At 27.4% G+C, this 23193-nt stretch overlaps 3 protein-coding genes across 5 annotated transcripts; 2 read left to right on the top strand and 1 right to left on the bottom strand.

Annotated features, from left to right (window-relative positions):
• The first annotated feature begins 213 nt into the window (after positions 1-213).
• On the top strand, positions 214-13326 carry SppL (signal peptide peptidase-like protein). Of its 2 annotated transcripts, none has more exons than XM_075821470.1 (9): positions 214-232; positions 10885-11560; positions 11620-11792; positions 11868-11987; positions 12071-12149; positions 12222-12480; positions 12540-12852; positions 12910-13019; positions 13083-13326. In XM_075821470.1, exons 2-9 carry the CDS (start codon positions 11316-11318, stop codon positions 13149-13151), a joined length of 1368 nt encoding a protein of 455 aa, XP_075677585.1. In that variant the 5' UTR covers positions 214-232; positions 10885-11315; the 3' UTR covers positions 13152-13326. The 2 variants fall into 2 exon arrangements, with proteins under 2 accessions (XP_075677585.1, XP_075677584.1); XM_075821469.1 differs by lacking the exon at positions 214-232 and adding an exon at positions 9919-10423.
• A 960-nt stretch (positions 13327-14286) lies between these two features.
• On the top strand, positions 14287-16364 carry LOC113790548 (uncharacterized). Of its 2 annotated transcripts, XM_027340229.2 has the most exons (4): positions 14287-14868; positions 14947-15176; positions 15249-15810; positions 15884-16364. In XM_027340229.2, exons 2-4 carry the CDS (start codon positions 14963-14965, stop codon positions 16149-16151), a joined length of 1044 nt encoding a protein of 347 aa, XP_027196030.2. In that variant the 5' UTR covers positions 14287-14868; positions 14947-14962; the 3' UTR covers positions 16152-16364. The 2 variants fall into 2 exon arrangements, with proteins under 2 accessions (XP_027196030.2, XP_027196031.2); XM_027340230.2 differs by lacking the exon at positions 14287-14868 and having other exon boundaries at positions 14896-15176.
• Positions 16365-16402: 38 nt separating this feature from the next.
• On the bottom strand, positions 16403-19691 carry LOC113790547 (uncharacterized). The gene is made up of 3 exons (XM_027340228.2): positions 18585-19691; positions 17797-18501; positions 16403-17298 (listed from the first exon to the last, which is right to left on the bottom strand). The coding sequence occupies exons 1-3, from the start codon at positions 19153-19155 to the stop codon at positions 16502-16504; spliced, it is 2073 nt and encodes a 690-aa protein (XP_027196029.2). The 5' UTR covers positions 19156-19691; the 3' UTR covers positions 16403-16501.
• Between the last annotated feature and the right edge of the window lie 3502 nt (positions 19692-23193).

Below are 23193 nucleotides of genomic sequence, written 5' to 3'. Positions count from 1 at the left end.
ATTTTTTTTCTTACACAATTCAATGCTACTACTCATCTCTATTTTTTTTCAATCCAACGATCCTTTTTTCTCTCATAAACATACCAACAAAAAAAAAAAGATTCGAATCCTTATTTTTTACTCTGTTCTTTTTCTTCTTCTTCTTCATTTTTTTTTGGATTTTGGTTGTGCTACTCTTTCTCGAATAGATTCTCAGCCTTATTGTTAAAATTGTGGCGTCTGTATATGAACGGTGATGATGATGGTGTTAATGATCCAAATTCATTCTTATTATTTTGTTCAATGATCCTTTTTTTTCTCTCCAAATCATAGTTGTAGTGGTGCGCCAGGTGATATTCATTTTTTTCTGTTGTTATTTGTTGTTGTTGTTGTTATCGTTTTCATTATTTGTCATTATTATTTTTTCATATATACGAATTCAACGATTTGGGGTGTGTTTCATCGATTCTTTCAATGTTGATCCTATTGGAGAAAATGAAAGATAATAATTCCCTTTTGAAAAACTTGCCCATTATTTTCAATTTTTATCATTATCATTTTTTTCGATAAAATAAAATTGTGCATGTGTCGATTCTGTGGGTGTATTTGCGTATGTATGTAACACTCATAAAATGAATCGGGGCAAAAAAATCCCAGAATATTTATTCAGCAGTTCAACGACAACATAAACAAAGAATCGCTATACATCATATAGCTGAACAACATTAAAAACGCTCAATAAAAATCATTTGGATTTTGACTCGAATGGTCATCCATTATCAAAAACTTTCTTTATTTTTTGTTGTTTATGTTTTTCACATTATCCAAAATTATTTGCATCATCTGAAGTTGTGGAAAATTGATGAATTCTTTGTTTGTTTGTTTTTTTTTTTTTGCCAATGGTATCATTTCAATTATATTATACATTATCTAAATCGGTATGTTGTTTTGATTGAATTTTCTAATTTTAAAAATATTTTTTTATGAAAAAAATCAACATTTGCTATTTTTATAAACAAAAAATCGATTTTACGAAACCAAAAATATATTTTTTTTTCGTCACTCTGTAATTCGATTTTTGTCATTTTTTTTTGTCTGTGGTGTCTAAATAAATCAAAATGTCATCTTTTAAGATTTTCTAATTTTGTATTTCAGAAAAAAAATCATGTTATTGATAATTGAAAATGTAAATAGATGGCTAATAATAACTCTTTCAATCAGGCTAATCTGATGCCGGATTGAGGAACAAAAAAAAAATAAAATAAAAATTACAATTTTGAATTTTCTTCGTGATAATTTGACAAAAAAAATACCTAATTTTTTCAATTAAAAAAATTTCAAATAAATTACTTGTCATTTAAAAAATGTTTATTTGTCTTGTTTATCACGATGTTTACAAATGTTGTCGATCTAGATTTGATGTTACTGATGATGTCTGTATGTGTGTGTGTTTGTTTAATTTTGTTTGATATTCCTTATCATCATCATCATCATCATTTTAGTGGCTATGATGATGAGATAATCAATGAATTTATAATAATAATAATAATATTCATGATCGATAGTAGATTAAACAAATTTAATACAACAACAATCTCATTGTAATCATCATCATTATCATTCATATTATGGACAATAATTTCAAATTATAGTAAAAGTATGAATGGCAATTGAATCAAACAACATCAAGAAATAAAATTGTTCAGAAAATAACATCATCATTATCAATAGTATAGTTGAATAAAGCCAATTTTATAAATAGGATAATCTTGATTAATGATAATCATCATCATTATTATTGTTATATGATTATATTAGCATCATATTATATAATGGTTTTTTTGTGATGAATCAAAAAATAAAAATAAAAATAACTGACTGATCGACTTGCAAGACAATGTTTTATTTCCCCCCTCTTTGAATATATTGTCAATTGACATTGAATCATCAATGGAATTTCGAAAAGAAAAATAACGAATTGTTTTTTTTTGTTGAAATTTTTTTCTTCTTAAACATCATCATTTTATCCATTGTGTATCCAATGATTCGAATGTCTTTTTTTTTGAAACCGAAAACCTCGATTAAGTTTTCAGTTTAAAAAAATAAATTCTTTTTTTTGCTGAAATTTCCAGTATCATTGATCATTATCATGATCGTAGTTTTTGTTGTTGTTGTTGTTGTTGTTGTTGTTTATGTTTGAATCATTATCAGATGTTTTACGCATCTCTATGATGATAATAGTTAATAGTTTAACTAGCTATCGATTTAGTTTTGTTCAAAAAGTGGGGCCGAAAAAAAACGATGGTGTTTGAATAGGAGAATAGTGAATGATGATGATCATAAAATGATGAGATATGGACAAACAAGATTGATTGTTACTATTTTTTTTCTCCATTTCTTTATATCATAAATACATAATACATAATGATGATGATGATGATGATAATCATTATGACCAAATCTTTCATTCCGATGATGATGATGATGACCCTCGTCCATATTTTTTTTCATAAAGAAAAAACCGTATAATAATTTGAAAAGTCATTTTTGTGTTTCATTCGTTTATCTTATATATATTTGTGTTCAACTTTGTTTAGGTTTTTTCTTCTCCTCTTCATTATTTGTTTGTTCAATCGTGATGATGATGATGATGTTATAATGGTAACCATTTTAGGTCTTCAGGTTATATTATATAAGAATCAAACTGATTGACCTGATTTCTCTCATTTGAATTAGTTTCTTTTTTTTTCACTTAACAAGTTTTACTCTTTTTTTTTCTTATTCAAAAAATGTTTTTTTTTCAAACAACATTGGAGAAAAAAAAGGTTGAGGTCATTCGGTTTTAAATTACACAATTCTCTCCCTCTCTCTGTATTTGTAATTTTTATGTCTATTTTTTTATATTCATTTCTCGATCTGTAAATACATCTTAATGTTGAAACTAAATTTAGTTTTAAAAAAAAATTTATGTAGAAAATGTTATTTACTTTACTCTATTTTCGATCATCACCATTAATGGATGATTAACATTTTTTTAATTTCGATTTCTCCAATGGTTTTTTTTACTTTTAGCTTGTTTGTTTACTTCCTTTTCAAATCATTAATGGATTGTCAATGTAATTGAATTTTCAAACGAATGGAAAAATAAACAAAACTAGAAAATAAATGTGATGATCGAATGTTTTTGTAAACGAGAGAGAGAAAATGGTGATTAAAATACATTTTTTTTTTTTGTTGCAAAGGTTTTAAGCGTGGGCGTACGTGTGTCTTTGTGGGTGTTTTGGTTGATTTTTTATATCATCATTATGGACAGGGTGCTTTCTACATACACTATTTAATTCTGATATTCTAAATACATATGGGGTATAAAGAATGGGAATTTGTTTTTTTCTCGCTCATTTAATCTTTCCTTTTTTGTTGTCTCTTTATTGTAATATATTCAAATATCCATGAAACAATTTAATAACATACTACAATAGAAGATTTGTGGAAAAATATGAATGAATTTTTTTCTTAATTCATAATATGTAAAACATTATTATTATTATTATTATATTATCATTTCACATTAAATTTGCCCTGTATTCTGAAATCACAACAGTCGGGTCATTATCATTATATGAAAATGATAATCATAATCATTGTGAATAATAGTTTTGAATGAATTAATTAATTATAATTTTTGCGTATTTGATTTACATGAAGGGGGAAAACAATTTTTTTTTATAATAATAATCTCTATGTTTGTAATTTTTTTTCTTCATAAGTCATCATTATTATTATTTTTGAATAAAATTATTGAAAAAAAATTCCCGACAAGATTATCTTTATGACATTAAATTGTTTGGGGCAACAAAAATTATTTTCCTTTTCTTCGTTGAAACATTTTTTCAGCTGAATCTTGGATTTTCCAGTGACTACTGTTTTATTAGATTCGAATAAAGTTTGATTAATTAATTATAATTTTTTTCCAGTTGTTTTTTATTGATCTTGATGAAAAACAAATTTATTTTTAGCCATTGAATCTAGTAATCTTGTTTTTTTTGTTGTTGTTATTTATGAATAATAGATTGTAATGTTTTTTTTTTGTTTTGTTTCAATTCTGTTTTTTTCCTTGGTTTTTGTTTGAAGAATAATAATTCGCCATGTTATTCAATTGATTAAATTTTTGTTTCTCGGCTTTTATTACGGTCATCTTGATATTTATTTATTTTTTTTTCTGTGATCCAATTTTTCAATGCCTTTGGTCTTTGTATGTGTGTGTGTGTGTGTGAGTGTATGTCTATATTTACTAAACAACCTCCACAGAGGATAAAAACGTACACTAGAATCCAATATTGAATTCTAATCACAATTTTAAGATGGTGTTTTTTTTCGTTGTTGTTGTTGTTGTTGTTGCAGTAAGGGCGTAGAATCTATTATTCGGTCGTATGATGTTTGTATTCCATAATTAATTTTGCAAAGTTTTTCTCAAGGTTTTTCCACCTCATGTTGATGGATTTTTTTTGCACTGATGCTGGAAAACAATTTTCTGTATTTTTTTTATATTTCGAAATTAAATTTCAATATGTTGATCGGATTTCTTGTTTGAAGCTAACAAAAATCATTTGATTTATCAAATATTTTGAAATATTTGTTATTTTTTATATGGAAAATTTTCCAAAGAATTTAAATTCTAATCTATTTTTCTGACAATTTGTCATGTTAAGGGGGTGGTAAAATGGTTTACATTAGGGAAAAGAATAGGATCATAAATCAAATTGATTGTGAATCGTAAAAAAATGAATAAATATTTTTTTTTTTTTTTTTTTTGTTTGTTTCCCAAATTCACAAACTGTTTCCTTGCATATTTGATATGAAATTTTTCTTATTCATAATATTGACAAAAAATAATTCGTGCGATAAATTCAATTCAATTCAATTCGTATTTATGCGTGTGTGTGTTTACTAAATGTCTTTTTAATGTCAATAGAGTTTTTGAAAAAACAAAAACAAAATGGAATTTTGTTTTTTTATCATCAAAGAACAAAAAAAAGTAGCGAACAAAACAATTCACACCCATATCTTTATTTTTATTTCGTCATGTGATAATGATTGTTTTTTTTTCTTTTGTTTCCAGTCAATTTTTGCGATTACCGATGCGATTCCTATAGGATTAAAGAAAAGATTTACTGTTATCCCATTTTTTTTGTTTGACATTGGATTGTTTGAATGATTTAATGTAGGTGGTTGACACTCCTTGACAATGATAATGACCTATTTATATTGGCTATTTTCCATATATTATTTTATATTATAATGAAAATCAACAACCATAGAATTGAAATTAAAAATTAACAATAAAAAACTTGGAATTAATTTGGAAAATTCATTTATTCGGATGTTGTTTTGATCCATTTGTCAATATAGTATCGATTATCCGTTTGCATGTTCTTTTTTGTTTGCTTCATTGTATATTGTTTATTGATATTGTCCACCTTTGTTATGTTTTTTTTTCTCTTCCGGTTTTTTTTTCAAGTCTGTATTCGAAATAAGTTTATTATTGTTTGCTCTGGTTATTTGTATTGTCATTATTATGGTTGGTTGATTGGTTTGTTGGTACACGCAAACACATATACAAACATAATTGCACCAAGAATTTTTCTGTTTTTTTCTGCTGTATCAAAAATTATAAAATTCTATTGAATTGAATTTAATAATAACCCTTATTTATTAAATTTTGACAATCTTTTTTTCGAAAAAAAATAAGTTTTCATCTTATTTTCTCACACCTGATTATGTATTGTGTATTTTTGTTTTGTTGTTTTGTTCCGTTTGGCTGTAATAATACTTCCTGGATTCTTTTTTTTTCATTCAAGATATGATAAGAATAATGGAAGTTGTTTTTCTTCTCACCTGATTTCGTTCATTTGACATCATTCGATAAAGAAAATCATCGTGTATAGCACAATTTTCTTTTCAATTGTCGTTTGATTTGTTTTTCTTCTTAAATTTTTTCATCAACGAAGATGAAGAAAATTATTTGCATCACCTGAGAATTCGTTGATTATCATTGGATGATGATGATGATAATGATGTCACGAATGATGATGATTAAGAAGTCCAAAAAAAGTCATTTCTTTTCGGTTTTAATTGTTTTTCTTTGGATTTTTTTTTTTTTTTTTTGAGAATTAATCCTAAAACAACAATCGAAAAGTTTTGTTGTTTTATTTCGCCATTCTTTGCCACACTTGTTGTTCATTTTCTCATTTTTTTCTGAATAATAATCCTTGATTCATACAATGATGTTAAAGTTTTGAATTTTAAATATTAATCAAATATTTTTTTTTACTCTTACGCCCGATTCGGTCGAAAGTCATTTCGAATAACCGATTGCAGGAGTAAGCCGGTTTATTTGTTTAGTTTTTCGGTTTTTCGTTAAAACCAATTCAACCATCAACAACAAACAAACAAAAATGTTTTGTTTTTTTTCACCTGACAAAACTCATTTTAAATTACAATAATCATTTCTATTGTTTCAGTTTTTCTTTTGGTTAATCGTAAACATTTGGTTTCTTGTGTGTGTGATGATTATTACAACCGAACAATTTTTTTTGTTGTGATTTTATCCCATTGTTTTCTGGTTTTTGTTCATTTATCTTTGTCATGTATAAAATGTCTTTTCCTGTTGCTTTAAAAAGAATCCTACGTAAAACAATATTTTACAAGAAAATTTCATCAAAACTTGACACGTTTGATTTTTGTTTCTTCACATCCATTTTGATTTGATTCCCGTTTTATATCACTTTATTTGTTGTGATAATTTTCATATCCAAACTCAAATGGTGATAATTATTTTGTCGTGTTTTTTCAGTCGAAAAAAAAATCTTGGACAGAAATTTCGATTCGGTTTAATGATTTGATTTGACAGATTTTATTTCTAGATTTTCATCATTACTTTGACATTGATTATCCAGATTCGAAATGACAACAAAAAAAAATTTGAATGAATAAATAACCCTAATGTTTAATCATGCATATACATTCTCAATCACTGTATATTCATCAATCCCCTGAGACAAACACATACATTGAATTTGGATTTTTTATTTTTTCGAAATGAATTCTAACAATGATAAATAATCCAGATCAATTTCGTTTCAATGAACGAGAGAAAAAAATCGATTTACATATAGAAAATGACCATTTTATTGACGATTAAAGTTTATAACTGTTTTCAAAATAAATAATCATTATTGAACATTGATGATAATATTAACAATTAAATTATTTGCTTATTACCTTGCTGCTTATTAATTAGACGATCAATAATAATGTTACAACAACAAAAAAAAAAAAAAATTCATCAAGGTTAATGTCTAGGTTACAGTGATTTAAATACAGTTTTTTTCTTGTTTTTGTTCATTTCAAATTGGTCGCTATAGAAACTTCGGAAACGATCGATCGATTTTGATTGATCGACGATTCTACCCAAACTAGACATATTGAATTATTTCAATTTGATTTTTTTTCTAGCTGTTTGTTGAATTTTCCCGATTTTCAAAGAATTTTTTGACATTAGTTGAAGATGATAATTTTCAATTGCAAAACCAAATTGCATTCATATTTCTGTTTCAAATATTTAGAATTTACATATTTTTTTCTCTCAAATTACAATAATATAATTATGAAATCAATTGACAAAAAGATGGAATTGATAATTATGAATTTGTAAAAAAAGAATGACCTTAGTAACACTTTTTTCCTTTTGTTTTTTTTAGTTGTTAATTTTTCAATGTTTATTTTCCCAAAACAAACAATAAGTTTTTTTTCTCGTTCTCACTCTATAGAGTTTCATCATTATGAATATTTATATTTTGTTTGATGAAAAAAAATTTGTTTCATGTTTCCCATGTGACAAATAACTTATGTTTTACAAACAACAAATATGAATAATAAAAAGTAACATTTACAATTGACAGGACAATAAGATGATAATCATAATGAATGTATGTCAAATCAAAAACCCGAAGATTCAAATTTTCGTAGAAAAATTTAAGTTTAGATTACCCAAATCAATGTTAATGATTTGTTATGATCTTAATGAGATAAACATGAAAGCTAATCATCATCTGGACTATTATATATTCGGCATTCACGATTTTATCATTAAAAATGTGATCAGATCTTTCTTTTTTTTTGATCGGAGATTAATTCTCATTTATAAATGTCATCATGTCCATGTTCACTCATTTGCCGTAATGTTGTTCGACTTTAAAACTTTATTCTTCCACTTTTTTTTCTCCCTCTCTCACTTCATACTTGTTTCACATTTTATTGTAGATTGAAATAAATTTTTTAAATTACTAAAAAAGAAGATTGTAAAATTGATTATTTTTATCTTGATCGCGTAACCAATTCGTTCATTTAATTAATCAGTCGAAATGATAAAAATTCTCATAATACAAAAATCCAATGAATGGATGAATGAATAAGAAACGATATTGTTAATGATTCGACCTGAATGAAATCTATTGATTCGTTTTTTATTTTTCTGTTTCGATCTATCTTGTTTTATTTTTACAAAAAAAAACGAAACGAAATTAGCCATGGGATAATTTGAATTGAAACAAAAATTTTCTTATCCATCGGCATCTTATACTTCGTTTTGTTTTTTTTCAATTAACTTTTTGGCCTTTTTTTTCGTTTTTGAATGAACGAATCGGTCATTAGAGACCGATAGTTGATGATGATGATAATCATCATTGTATATGAAATGTTTATATCACACATACATTCGGTTTTTATTTGGCTTTTCACGATCCTTCGATTCATCATCATCTACCGATCAGGTGATTGTTTCATTAATGATTGATTCATTTGCTTTTCATTTCATTACATTTTAATCACGATTCATGACGAAATCAAGTGGAAAAAAAATCTCCTCGACCAAATTGATAATTGATTGATCATTTTTTTTTATTTCTACTTTCAAAATATTAGGTGCTTTACCATAAATTTTTGAATTCACATCATGCATCATAAAATAATATTATCATAAATGAAATGAAATGAAAGAAAAAAATGTATAGAAATGATAGGAAATGTTATTTGTTTTTGTTTTCTTTTTCTGGATTATACCAAAGAACTATTTTTTCAGAAAAATCCATTAACATTTGAAAATGAAGATTTTCATTTTTATCATTAACCCAAACACTTGCACTTACCTTTGCTTGAATAACGATGTTTGAATGATGAAATATTTTCAACATCATTTAAAATGTAACAGAAAGCGTATTTTTCACATCATCATTTTCAATTTATTTATTTTGATTTTCGGCTTGACTAAAAAAAATTTGTTTCGTTTTCTCTTTTGACTGACACATTTGACAAATTTGACAAAAATTTTTCATATAATTTTCTTTGCTTTTTTACCGAATTGAATGAATTTATTTTTTTTTTTGAATTATGAATAGATTGTCACAAAGGCTTTTTTTCCTTCATCATCGTATATTGTTGATGAATTGAAACATCTTCACAATCCATCATCTTTGTCATTAAAATGATGAAAAAAAGCAACGGCTTTTTTCTTTCTTGAATCTTGAATCCACACGGGAATTGTCTGAATATTTTTTTTTTTTTTTTTGATACATAACGGTGGTTGAAAGTAAAAAGAAATAATCGGATATTTGAATTTACAGATTTAAATTTTAAATTGCTTCCAGTTTTTTTTCTATAGTTTTCACACATATCATAAATTTTAAATCTTTTTTCTTTTTTTCTTTCATTCCAATACAGATTCTTCAACATTATCATTAATAATTGGAATTGGTACTTTCAATGTGTGAACAAATATTTGTCAAAAAAAAATGATTGAATTGAATAGACAACATTTGCCGTATTCTCTATTTTGGTGACAAATTTTTCATTTCACAATATATTCTCTCTTTCTTTTTATTTCTTTTGTCAAACACACATACACTATCTTTCTCTATACATCACAATAATAATAATTATCATCAATAATTTTTACGACAAACTATCATTCATATCTCTCGTTCTCTCTCTCTCTCTCTCTCTCTCTCTCACTCTTTCTCTATCTATCTGTATTGCTTTTTCTCTTCAAATAATGTTGACTTGATAATAATCATCTTGATGATTATGATGATGAAGCCACAAATTTGTCTCTATCCGTATCATTATTATCATCATCAAAGTCCATAACATCTACAAGAAAATATTTTTTTTCTTTCTTCATATTTACACATCTGAGTTTTTGTTTCAAACAATTATCCAACAAAAAACAACAACAACAAAACTTTGTTCGTGTCCAAAGTTTTTTTTTGTTCTTGATTGAATGAATAACAAATCATCATCATCAACAAAGATCAAATAGCATCGCTTTGACGAATTGTTCCAAAAAATAAATTTACAATGAAAATTTTTTGTAGAGAAAAACAACAAGGTGTGTTTCGCATATTAACTTCATTTCTTGTTTCATATTCTATTGTTTCATTTCTTTTTCATGATTTGATATCGATAGTTTAAAATTTTTGTTGTTTTTACAGTTTTTTTTTCAAATATGCGATCATAATCGACAAAAAAAAACACAATAGTAATAATGATTGTTTTTTTCTCGAGAAAAAAATCTTGTTTTGTTTAGTTTAGTATCGAATATAAGAAAGATAATCATCAAATTTCCGATGTGATTTTTTTCTGGTCGATGATGGTGGCCATTTGATATTTATCAAATTTTGAATGTTATTTCGTTTTTTTTCATTTTTTTTCATATTGTTGTTGTTAATAATTTGTTTGTTTTTTTAATCGTCGGTCACTTGATATTTTCGCCTAAATAAACGTTTCGGTCATTTCAACAATATCAGCAAATTACAATCAGTGTTTTTTTCTTTATTTTTTTTTTCCTAGTCACCATTATTGTTGACTTGTGATAATGTGAATACGGATATCTCACTTACATCATCATCACCACCATAATCGTTGTTGACGCCCATCATAATAATGATGCTGTTGGCCGATGAAATCTGATATTATAACACACATATAATTCACATATGCCACCCACATAATCGTATATTCTCTCAGCAATCCAATCAGTAGCATGGATACGAAATAACTTTGATTGAACTATATACATAATCGAATGGAATTTTGATTGAACACGATAGATTGGGAAAAGAGATTCAACTTTCAATAAATTTTTGTGTTGCGCATTTTAATCCTGCAAAATAAAAACAGCACCGAATTTAGCCATTTAAATTGATCATTTCAACGAATTGATCAACAGATTCAGAGCATATAATAATTAAAAATTACGAAAATATACCTAAATATCAATCATGTCGCATATTCATAGATTAGCATCATCAACAATAAATACGATACAAACATTTGTAAATAATAATCATCCACATGCTAATCATCATTTATCACAACATCATCATTATGATGATGTCGGTATAACCGGTGTTAGCGGTCACCATCATCATCATCATCATCCAAATATTCATCATCATCAAACTCATCCACACATCAGCAATGTTGATCCAAATATTTCGGCTACCGAATTTCAATCAAATCAATGGTTTGTTTTTCTTTTTTGAATTAATTTTCAATTTTTTGATTAAAATATTGTTCAATTAGGATGTATACATTAATGGATTCATCACGTGTATCAACATTTTTAATACCAATGTTATTGATTGTTTATGGTAGTTTTCGATCATTAAATATGGAACAGGAAGCTAAACAAAAAGAAAAGGAGAAAGAAAAAGATGGTTTATTACCATCATCATCGTCATCGGGTGATAATAACAGTGAGCATTTTATTCATGTAAATAAATTATCATTATTCTTATGAAATCTATTTTTTTTTCTTTTCAATTTTTAAGATGTTCAAACATTGGATACAATGCAAGCATTATGTCTTCCATTGGGAGCATCCATTTCATTATTAGTGATGTTTTTCTTTTTTGATTCAATGCAAATGTTATTTGCAATTTGTACGGCAAGTAAGTATCAATAATAAAATTCTATTTATCATTATTAATTGATTCTTTTCATTTTATCTATCCGATTTTAATTATATTGATAGTCATTGCAGCCATCGCATTAGCATTTCTATTATTGCCAATGTGTCAATATATAATGAAACCTTGTACGGAAAAGAAAAAGTAATAATTTACAATAAATTGCTATATTACATGATTAAATTGATTGTATTCTTTTCTATTCAAATTATTCAGGATCTCGTTAGGAATGTGTGGCCGTTTTACACCGGCTGAACTAGTCTCATTTTCATTATCAGTTACGATTGTTTGTATCTGGGTTTTAACTGGCCATTGGTTACTTATGGATGCAATGGGTATGGGTCTTTGTGTTGCATTCATTGCATTTGTTCGTTTACCTAGCCTAAAAGTGTCAACATTATTATTGACCGGTTTGCTCATCTACGATGTATTTTGGGTATTTTTCTCATCATATATATTCAGTTCAAATGTTATGGTAAGATTTTTTTAAAGTTATTTTTCAATTTATTAATATTCTCTTCATTATGATAAAAGGTTCGAGTTGCAACAAAAACAGCCGAAAATCCTGTTAATTTTGTTTCGAAACGGTTTCATTTGAACAGCGGAAGAGATGTACCAAAATTATCGTTACCTGGAAAGCTAATATTTCCATCATTACAGAATAGTGGACATTTTTCTATGCTTGGTCTTGGTGATATTGTTATGCCCGGTTTATTACTTTGTTTTGTATTACGTTATGATGCATATAAACGCACATTATTAAATTCAGCTGATGCCGGTGTACCACCGCCAAAACATTTGAATCGTTTTACATATTTTCATTGTTCATTGATTGGCTATTTTTTCGGTATTTTTTAAGAATTTTTTTTTGTATTTGATTATTAATCAATTCATTGTCGAATAGGTTTGTTAACGGCGACTGTATCATCAGAAGTTTTCAAGGCAGCTCAACCAGCTTTATTATATCTTGTACCATTCACACTATTACCATTACTAACAATGGCCTATCTAAAAGTAATTATCAAGATATTTACTTTTTTTCTCATGAAGTTTGAATTTTCTTTTTTTTTCACACAGGGAGATTTACGACGAATGTGGAGTGAACCATTTATTACGACAAGTTTGCCCAAAAATCTTGATGTATAATATCTCAATTTAATTTAGATTTATGAAGAAACAATTTTATCCCGGTCAATTTTGAAAAAAAAGATATTAGAAATGAATGAAAATTTCAATCCTATTTTTTGGCATTTCACTTAAAATCTTTTCCAATGATAAATCAAGCATATTCAATAAAAACAAAATTTTATTCCATTTGTAACGTTCCTGGTTTCTTCGATTCTCTTGTTCTAGCTATATATCTATCTCTTTATCATAACGCCCATATAGAAATAAATTTCTATGCCCACCAAAACGCACTTTATCTAACTTTTACTTAAAATAATTTTCAATTAATCATATTGAATTTAATTGTGATGCTATTTCATTGATTACTGTTTGTTATAGTTTGCATTTTCTTTGAAAAAAAAACTCACCCACTTATTATCATTCAATATTTTTCATTCCATTTCATCATTTGAAATACTATTCAATCATAATATAAATATACTATCTATTTATTGTGAATATATAATTATTTTGATAAAACAAAAAAAAACTTGTAATTAATCGTTGATTATTTGATATTGATTATTATTATTATTATTGAATTTATCTTATCGTAATTATTGTGTATTCTTATCGAAAAAATATCTGCAGACACACACCCACACAAACATTTTTAATTCAAAAATTTCATTCATGATCCTATGCCATATAATATTATTTGATTCTTTGTAAAATATACAAAACAAAAAACAATATAAACAAAAATCATATCATTTAAAATTGAAAATGAAATTCAATAATAATAATAAATATTGTGATCCAATTTTTTCCCTCGTTTTTTGAATTCATTTGCGAATATATTTTCAAATATCGTACGTTTTTTTCTTTCATTGGACATCGATAGTATCGTTTGATTTTTATACTGGCCTTCTATCATCCGCAACAAACAAATTTCATTTCATTTGAACATTTTTTTACTTCTTAAAATCCAAATATTTAGAAATTTAAAAATAGAAATTCCTTAATCAAAAATTAAATGCCCGCATTCCGCTTTCTATTGTGTTTCATTTGTTTGTTTGTTTGACCCTTTTTTGTTTTATTATCGATTTTCAATCAGACTATCATCCGGAAATAAAAACGTTTTTTTTTCTTTTAATTAAAAAAATTTTACTTTTTTCTGCTTGTTTATGAACAAATCCTACAGCTTTTTGTTTAAATAAAATTTATCAACAACAACAATAGGTCGAAAACAAAAATACCTGGACGACGTAGATTCGAAAATTGACGTAAATAATCATCGTCATCATCAATCAATATGATGAATCCCGTAACAAAAATAAATTTGATTATTTTTTTGGTTCCAGTTAATGACGTCAGTACCAATTAATTATGTTTTGTTATTGAATTAGAATCGACAATCAATCATTTAATTAGTTAACCGAATTTTTTTTTATTTACAAATCTAAATTTACTGTGACCAACATCAGTAACGAATCGTTATTGAATGTTATTGTTTTGTATTGTATTCCAATTGTGTTTGTGTGACAAATTCATCCATGAAAATCGATTAGCATCATTTTCAATAAATAAATCTTGAAGATTGATATAAAAAATTAACCATTTTCCCACTAACTATATAAATCCAATGTTTTTTTTTGTCACACAACTGATCGGTCGGACAACAATAAATTCGAATATCGAAATTTTAATTTGTGAAAACTTTTATTTTTCAAATTCGAATTTCATCGAATTAATGGTAAGTTTGTTGTATATTGAAAAAAATATACTATTGATAATTTTGATTTACATATGAAAAAATGGGTTCATTTTATAGTCAAATTAAATTGAAAATGACCAAATTAAAATTTAAAACAATGAATGTTGTAAACAAATCATCCGCAAATGAATTGGATCGTTTGGCATTAGTGGAAAATATGTCTTCAACTCAAACTATACATAATCTTCTTAATGAACTTAATCATTATGGTACAATGGTTAATGAATGTTCTAAGAAAAAATCTTCGCTCATCGAAAAGCTTCAAAATGAATTTGATCAAATTAATGGTAATTGAAAAGAACTTATTACATTATCCATTTTTCATTGAATATTTCCCTCTTTTCCCCCTTTATCAATAGAAATAAGTAAAATTCCAGTATTGGATGAATATTTTCAATTACTATTCAATCTGGAATTATGTCAACAAAAAATTGAACGATATGAAATGGAAATATCAGATATTTCATCCGAATTGTATATGACACAGCTTATAATTGTTAATATGTTAGAAATTGAACAACAAACTCAAATGCTTGCTAATAGTAAACGAAATTCGTCATCCAAATCATCTTTAGATTTTAAGAAAAATGTGGCCAAAAAAATCAATAAAAAATCGAAACAAAATTCAATCTTAAATAATGATGATGGTGATAATAATGATGATGTTTCAAACAGAAATATCACCCAATCGAACAATTCATTGAATGTATTGAGGAATTTATTTAAATTTCGTAATCGAAATTCGCAAACTAATCATAAGAATTATCGAAATTGTTCATTACGTTCGAATAAATCATTAATTGATGATGGCGATCTTAATGAAAAAATGATCAATGATCCATATGTTGAAACAATTGAACATTTAAAAATGAAATCAAAATTACAACATAAACATCGTCAATTAAATGAAAAATGTCTTCAGTAAGTACATTTGCAAAATATTCCATATTGTTTCTCCATAATAACAATAAATATTTTTGTTTTTGTTTTGTAGGCAACTTATCATTGATTGTTTCTCATTGAAACAAAAACTAAAACATTATTATCAAAAACATCACCAAGAATTATCAGCAAATGCTGATAATTTGGATCAATATTTTCGTTATCGTGTACGTACAAATGATTTACAAACCAAGATTGTTCAAATGAATCAATCCATAGACACTTATCGTCAACAATACCGGAACACAATGGATCAAATACATACATTAAGTAATTCCATACATAAAAGCAGAAATGGTTTACGTGACATCCAATCATGAGATGGCAACACTGTCGATGAAAATAATTTTGTATATCCCAAATTCATAAATTATTGGCGGGAAAACAACAATCATCATATGTTGAATTCAATGAAATCGATTTGATAAAAGGAAAAATTCATTCAATTTGTCTACCTCTATTATCCTATAGTTAATCTTGAACTTGGAATGTTTTAAATAAATAAAAGGATAAAGTGAATTAATGGATGTTAATTATGTATGCAAAAAATTGATTCACTAGATTTAGCGGATAATTTTGTTAAATGTCAAGTTTTCATTTTATTATCGATGAAGTAATGAATGAATGATTAATTTATTTTAAAACAAGGTGTTTATCTAATATATTAAAGTTATAATAGAATAAATACCAAATATAATAAAAGTAATAATGATAAATGACATTTTGGCATCATCAATGATGAATTGGCAATCGATGAATATCGATTACGATTATTGCTGTTGGCCATTGCCATAGATTTTGAGGAACGATCCATTGTTTGTCTACCGATACGATTTGGCTGCTGTACATTATCATCTTGTTCGAGATCCATTGATGATTGTTGTTTATTCTTTGAATGTGGATTATATTGGCCATAAAGGCACATATTGGCACAATGATCACAACGACAAGTGGATAGACCAGGTGGTGCCTCATCACATGCATATGCTGTTTCATTCATTATATATCGTGGCCAATCTTCTGGTCCTTTTTTTGTTGCCATCAAACTTGAATTTGGATCATTATCCGAAATAATAATCGGACGGAATCGAAACGGAATCTCTTGTAATGAACCTAAATGTTCAAGAAAATCTTTAGCTGTACAACGTTTACGTGTCAAATTTCCACATGCTGAATCAAAATCCATTAGATAGGCGCCAAATACTTGTACATCATGACATGATTGATAAAATTTTTCAGCAAACAATTCCGATAATACATAAGATACCTCTAATACCATTTCACCTTTTAAATGATTAACTTTAACAAAATCTCGTTGATTTGGTGCACAGAAAAGATTACAGAATAATTTCTTTACATTCGTCAAACATGATGGACATGAACGTTGAATGAGATCAACACTCATAATCAATTTGGCCATTGTATCTTCCATTTCTACTGTACAACATAATGGATGTCGTAGATTTTCTATTTGAACAAAAAAAAATAAAATAAAAAAGTATAGATTTTCATCAAACATATAAACAAAAATTAAATATCAATTTGAAAACAAACTCTTAATTAAATTGTTTTTCTATAAAAAAAAGTTAAAGTTCTAACATTATAATCAAGCTATGGGTCAACGTTGACCAATCATCCAAATAAATCAATGATAAATGATTACGGACTAATTGACATTGAATAATATTTTTATTGTTATTGTCGTTAATATTGATACGATTGTCTATCTATGTTGAAAAAAAAGTTAACGAATGAAATCGATCATTTTGACCTGTATTTGAATAACAATAATAATGATAATCTTATTGTGACAATCAAATCAAAAATTTTGTTTTCATTGTTGTCAACTTGTTAGCAGATTTGTCCTTGATTTATTACTAATAATCATCATCTGATCTCTGAATTTTTTTTTATCCTCACAAGTATTTTTCGTGTATACGCGTAATATATTAATGATTTGCATACCTTCTTCATCGAAAAAATGTGGACAACTAGTCAATAATAGATCGTAGAAATTTTCCGTGTCAATATCGCTTAGATCAAAATATTTTGGTTCATGTGGCCGATAACAATAACCCATTTGTTTTTGGCCACAAACATCACCAATAAGACAGGTTCGATTTGAAATCAAATCATCATTGCTGCTGTTCATTTCCATTATTTCCAATGATGGTTTCATCGTTGTTGTTGTTGTAGTTCTTGTTCTACTTTTAGATTTCTTTCGATGTTGATGACTTGAATTTGTTCTTGAATTATTCCTGTTGTTGACACTGTTAGTGTTTAATTTCTTTTTCTTTTTATTTAAAGTTTTTGTTGTCGACATCGTATCAATCGATCTTGTCGTTGTCATTGGTATTTCGGTTGTTGTAGTGGTTGTTGTTGTTAATTTGACATCCGATTTTAACGGAACAATTACGATCGATGCATTAGCATCTTGATCTTGACCAGAATCCTCATCCTCCTCCTCATCATCATTTTCTTCATTTGCACTCTTCTTTTCATCATCATCATCATCGTTTTCATCGATTATTGTTTCTGTTTTCATAAATTGTTTTTCAGTTTTTGTTGATGTTATTTTTGGCAAATTTAAAACGGTTGATCCTTTTGTTGATGATGATGACCTTGTCATCATTGATGATTCCATTGTTGATCTTTGTGATGATGAATAATCTAAAGGTCCAATGTACATGAATTAATGAGAAATATGTGAAATTCTAAAAAAACAAACAAAAATAGAATTAATTATCACTTACTATGAGCCATTGATTCATCTAAATCTTCATCTTCATCACCATCATCATTATCATTGAATGGTTTTTTTTTATCAACAATCATCGATGAGGATTGTTTAATTATTGTCGTTATAGTCGCTGTTGACATTTGTTGTTCATCGCCATCAATATTGATGCAATGAATTTTCAATGATAAAAACAATATAATAATCATCAATTTAATCATCAACATTGGCATATATTTATGAATATTTAATGTATTTGAATGATATTTATGAAATTTATTGTTTAATTTTGACAATGATGATAATAATAATGATGATCGTTTTGAATTGTGGTATCGATGATTATGATCATAATATTGATAATAATCGATTTGACTATTATCATTATATGACAATGGATTTACTTGATATAATGTTTTAGATATTGTTCCTGGCTTTTGTTGTTGATATGATGAGCATGCCATTATTAATGTCGTTGAATTAATGTCTTGATGATGATGAATAATTGATGGTGATAATTTGGTCAAATTATGGTCATCATTTGATGATAGATTTGTTTGATCAATTGATACGGTTAATTTCCGCATTTTTTTCTTAATCTTAGCCGTTCGTTATTCACAGCTAGATAAATATTTTTTTTCTTGAAAAAATTTAAATTTTTTAAGGCAAAAATAAAATCTGTTTTGTTAGTCACGTAGCAAACGAATTATATAAAATTGTTATGTTTTTCGCTGAAATATTGAGATAAGTTTTTTGATAATTTTATTCCACAAACAATGATAACATCTAAGTAAAAGTTTTATTTCACTTTAGGTACGATCAAGTATCGATCGCAAATCATATAGCAATCATTCATTTAGGAATTTATAAGATGCAAATGTATTTTTTTAGTCATTGTATTTATTGGTTTTTCTTAAGAAAAAAAGAAGAAGATAAACTACCAGTTCTTTATCCACATGTTGAAGAACCGGTCACATTTTAACGATCAAAAAAAAACTTGTTGAATGTTGATAATCAATTCTGGTTTTATTAAATTTCATTTTCAATTTGATTGCATTTGAATTTCAATTTTGAAAAAAAACAAATTAAATGATTATAGTGATCGGTTATGTAATATATTATTATTAATTTAAAAAAAATGATCGAATCATGTAATTTCATAGGCAGGTAGATTTGTCATTAAATTAATCTTTCATAGAAAAATGATTGTTGTTTATGAATGAATGGTGGAAATTCCAGCCAATTTTCGTTTTGCCATCATCAGTTTGATATTTTATTTTTATTGATTTGACCAGAATATTGATAAACTTTTGCTTATGCATAAAAGCGATAATGATGATAGAGGCTTTATTACGAAAACAAAAATATTGACACAAACAAACAAACAAAAAAACAATAACAATAACAAAAATTTTCAATTAACAAACATGATTATCCGATTTACGTCAAACAATTTATGTCCGATGTTTTGCTTGTTTGTCAGTTTGATCAACATCATTATTATCAATTGTTTACATTTAAGATGATAAGATGTTTTCGAATCAAACACAAACAAATAAATGAATCGATCCATGACAACAACAAGATGAAATCAGATTTAATATTTTAAAAAGGAAAAAAACAACAAATCTAATGTTCCAAAGAGATTTTTTTCCCAGCAAAGAGAATGAATGAATGAAACAAAGCCAAAATGATAGTGGGAAAAAAAGAGAGAAAAAGAATTGAAACAAAGTTAGTATCAAAGTTATTATTATTTTGAATAATATCTGAAAATAGATTTTTGTTTCGTTTTTTTTACTTGCGAAGGAAAAATGAAAAACTAAAATTAAGAAAGGCCATTAATGCCTAGTCCCTTTTATTTTCACAAACGACACACACACGCACACAAGTTTAATTTGTGATAATAAAGATGATGATGATGATGATGATGGCGATGTCAATGAAATCCACAAACAAATCCTACATATAAAACTGATTGATCATTAATATCAACCGTTGAAATTGTTTGTATTGATTGAATGAATCATTACGATCCAAGAAAAAAAACAACAACAAAAACAAAAACAAAATTCCAATGTCCTTTCTGTTTCATGATTTTTTTTCGAAACAAAAAAAAAGTTGTAAACAATATTTCCTGTTACAAACAAAATACGCTCACTCATTAATAAATTGCTAATTATTTGAAATAAATTCAAGGAACATAATAAACAAACATAATGTGATGAAGTTTATTGATAGTAAACAATAATAATAATAGCAAAATACAGAAAAGCAAATGAGAGATTAATTTAATATATGTCAGTGCTCTGCTTTTATACATGTCAGAGCAGCTGACCTTTGACCCTTGATCTGTACGACTAAGTGTCAATGTTTAATACTTCCCCTCGGTTCATCAGTATAAATAGACTGTTGAACCGACCTGGCGGTAAGTTTTTAGTTAGAATATCGGCGATCTGATTTTCGGTTGAGATCCATTTGATGATAATATTCTTGTCATTAATATCATTTCTAATTGAATGATACTTGATTGATATGTGACGTAGTTTTGGAGAAATTGATTCGTGATAAAGTTGATAAACGGTGGAACGGTTGTCACAGTTCAATACGGGTATTTCGGTTTCAATACCTAATTCAATTAGTAGATTCCGTATGTATTTGATATCCTTTGAACATAATGATGCAGCGATATATTCAGCTTCACATGTATTATCAATGGTGCATCGTTGAAGATGTGTTTTCCATAATATTGGACCACCATAATATACGAAATGTCCGGTAGTAGTTCGACCATTTATTTTATCACCTGCAAGATCGGCATCGGAATAACCAATAATATGTTTTTGACTGTTTCCGCCAACAATGATGCCATTCGATCTGGTTCCGTTAAGATACCTGAAGAGGCGTTTTACAGCTCTCACATGAATTTCACGAGGATCATTGGTGAAACGGGCCAATAAGGATACTGAATAAGCGATATCGGGTCGTGTTTTGCACGAAAGATATAATAATGCGCCAATGGCTTGCCGATATGGATAATTTTCATTAGGTGGTGATTCAGTATCGTATGGATTGAGACCACAGGCAAATGGTGAATCAGATTTTCTTGTTTCGTCCATGTTGAACGTTTTTAATTTGTCAATAAGATACTGTTGTTGTTTCAAAATGATGGTACGATTTCGATAATTACGTTCATATTCAATGCCAAGGAAACGAGATGAATTTACTTTACGGATTTCAAATTTGTTTGATAATTTATTATAGATCTCGTTTGGTTTGTTTTTATCGGTGGATGCAATAATTCCATCATCAACGTAAATGATCATGATTGTAAAAACGTTATTTTCTCGTATAAAATAAAAACAAGGATCTAAATTAGTAGGTTTAAAACCAAAGCTACGTACGGTTTGATCGAACATAGAATTCCAAGATTTTGGACTTTCACGTAATCCATATAGACCACGAGCCAGTTTACAAACACGTCCTGAATCATCTTCATATCCAGGTGGCTGGCGGATGTATACATTACCCGTGATGTGGCCATTTAAAAATGCACAGGATACATCGAATTGGATTAATGACATATTGAAGGAAGCGATAATCGAGAAGAACAATCTAATGCTTTCCATACAAACAACTGGAGCATAGCAATCGTATGATGATTTATCATCTTGTTCAAAGCCTCTTGCCACTAGGCGTGCTCGATATCGACCATCTTCTTTTATGGTGTAGACCCATTTTACCGAGATGATTCGTGAATTTGATGGTGGATCTACCAATTTCCAGGTTTGATTTTTCAGTAATTGATCAAATTCATGTTGCATTGCCTGCTTCCATTTGAAAGAATCAGAACTATTGATCGCTTCCCTGAACGTAATTGGTTCACTTCCAGCAACAGCAATAATTGCTTTACCATCAACATCTCTTGGTCGTAATGATTTGATTTTGTCAATATTTAATTCATATTGTCGATTAGTGGAACCAAGAGGACGTCCAATATTGGGTCGTTGGTTCACTGTTTCGTTGATTGCAATATTTTCGTTGATTACAAAGTTTTCGTCGTTAACAATGTTTTCGTCAATATCGATATCGTTAAGGTTTACGTCGCTTCCCCTGGTTTGGGTATTTGTATTGTAGTCGACATCACTTCCCCCGTTGACGTTATCGATAGTTGAATCAGAATTTGTGATGTTTGCATCAAATTTGTAAGAATTAAATGATTCGATGGATGTTAATGATGCATTTTTGTTGTTGTCGTTATTATCGATAATAATTGATTCATTAACATTTGTTTTGGATGGAGATGCATGGCACTTAGCCTGTTCATTAAACTTAACATCACATGCAAATTCTACACGACGATTTTGTGGACAATAAACACGATAGGTATTGCTAGAATGATATCCAACCATGAAGACCTTTTTGGTTTTGGATGAATATTTATGACGATCATTTTTGATTAAGGCATATCCGGTACAACCAAAGATTCGAAGATTTGATAAATTTACTCGTCGACCAAAATATTTTTCGAATGGAATGATGTTATTTGAATTTAGCATGCGATTGATGATGTACACACTACTGTTTGTTGATTCATCCCATAATGATAATGGCAAATTTGATGATGA

This window comes from Dermatophagoides pteronyssinus, unplaced genomic scaffold, assembly GCF_027571235.1.
Source record: "Dermatophagoides pteronyssinus isolate colony J.1.1.1.1 unplaced genomic scaffold, Derpt_VIB-CSIC_2022.12 sq0010, whole genome shotgun sequence".
Classification (NCBI taxonomy): Eukaryota; Metazoa; Arthropoda; class Arachnida; order Sarcoptiformes; family Pyroglyphidae; genus Dermatophagoides; species Dermatophagoides pteronyssinus.
The sequence above is the reverse complement of the archived record's forward strand: the minus strand, read 5'-3'. Positions and strand labels throughout refer to the sequence as shown.

What these genes read in the sequence shown, in the direction of transcription:
- LOC113790547 (XM_027340228.2), bottom strand. Translation starts at nt 19,155, where the DNA reads ATGCGGAAATTAACCGTATCAATTGATCAAACAAATCTATCATCAAAT. An exon ending in AGATGAATCAATGGCTCATA is followed by an intron (nt 18,502 to 18,584) that starts GTAAGTGATAAT and finishes TTGGACCTTTAG; the next exon opens with ATTATTCATCATCACAAAGA. An exon ending in ACATTTTTTCGATGAAGAAG is followed by an intron (nt 17,299 to 17,796) that starts GTATGCAAATCA and finishes TTGTTCAAATAG; the next exon opens with AAAATCTACGACATCCATTA.
- SppL (XM_075821470.1), top strand. Translation starts at nt 11,316, where the DNA reads ATGTCGCATATTCATAGATTAGCATCATCAACAATAAATACGATACAA. An exon ending in CCTTGTACGGAAAAGAAAAA is followed by an intron (nt 12,150 to 12,221) that starts GTAATAATTTAC and finishes CAAATTATTCAG; the next exon opens with GATCTCGTTAGGAATGTGTG. An exon ending in ATTGATTGGCTATTTTTTCG is followed by an intron (nt 12,853 to 12,909) that starts GTATTTTTTAAG and finishes ATTGTCGAATAG; the next exon opens with GTTTGTTAACGGCGACTGTA.
- LOC113790548 (XM_027340230.2), top strand. Translation starts at nt 14,930, where the DNA reads ATGGGTTCATTTTATAGTCAAATTAAATTGAAAATGACCAAATTAAAA. An exon ending in TGAATTTGATCAAATTAATG is followed by an intron (nt 15,177 to 15,248) that starts GTAATTGAAAAG and finishes CTTTATCAATAG; the next exon opens with AAATAAGTAAAATTCCAGTA. An exon ending in TTAAATGAAAAATGTCTTCA is followed by an intron (nt 15,811 to 15,883) that starts GTAAGTACATTT and finishes TTTGTTTTGTAG; the next exon opens with GCAACTTATCATTGATTGTT.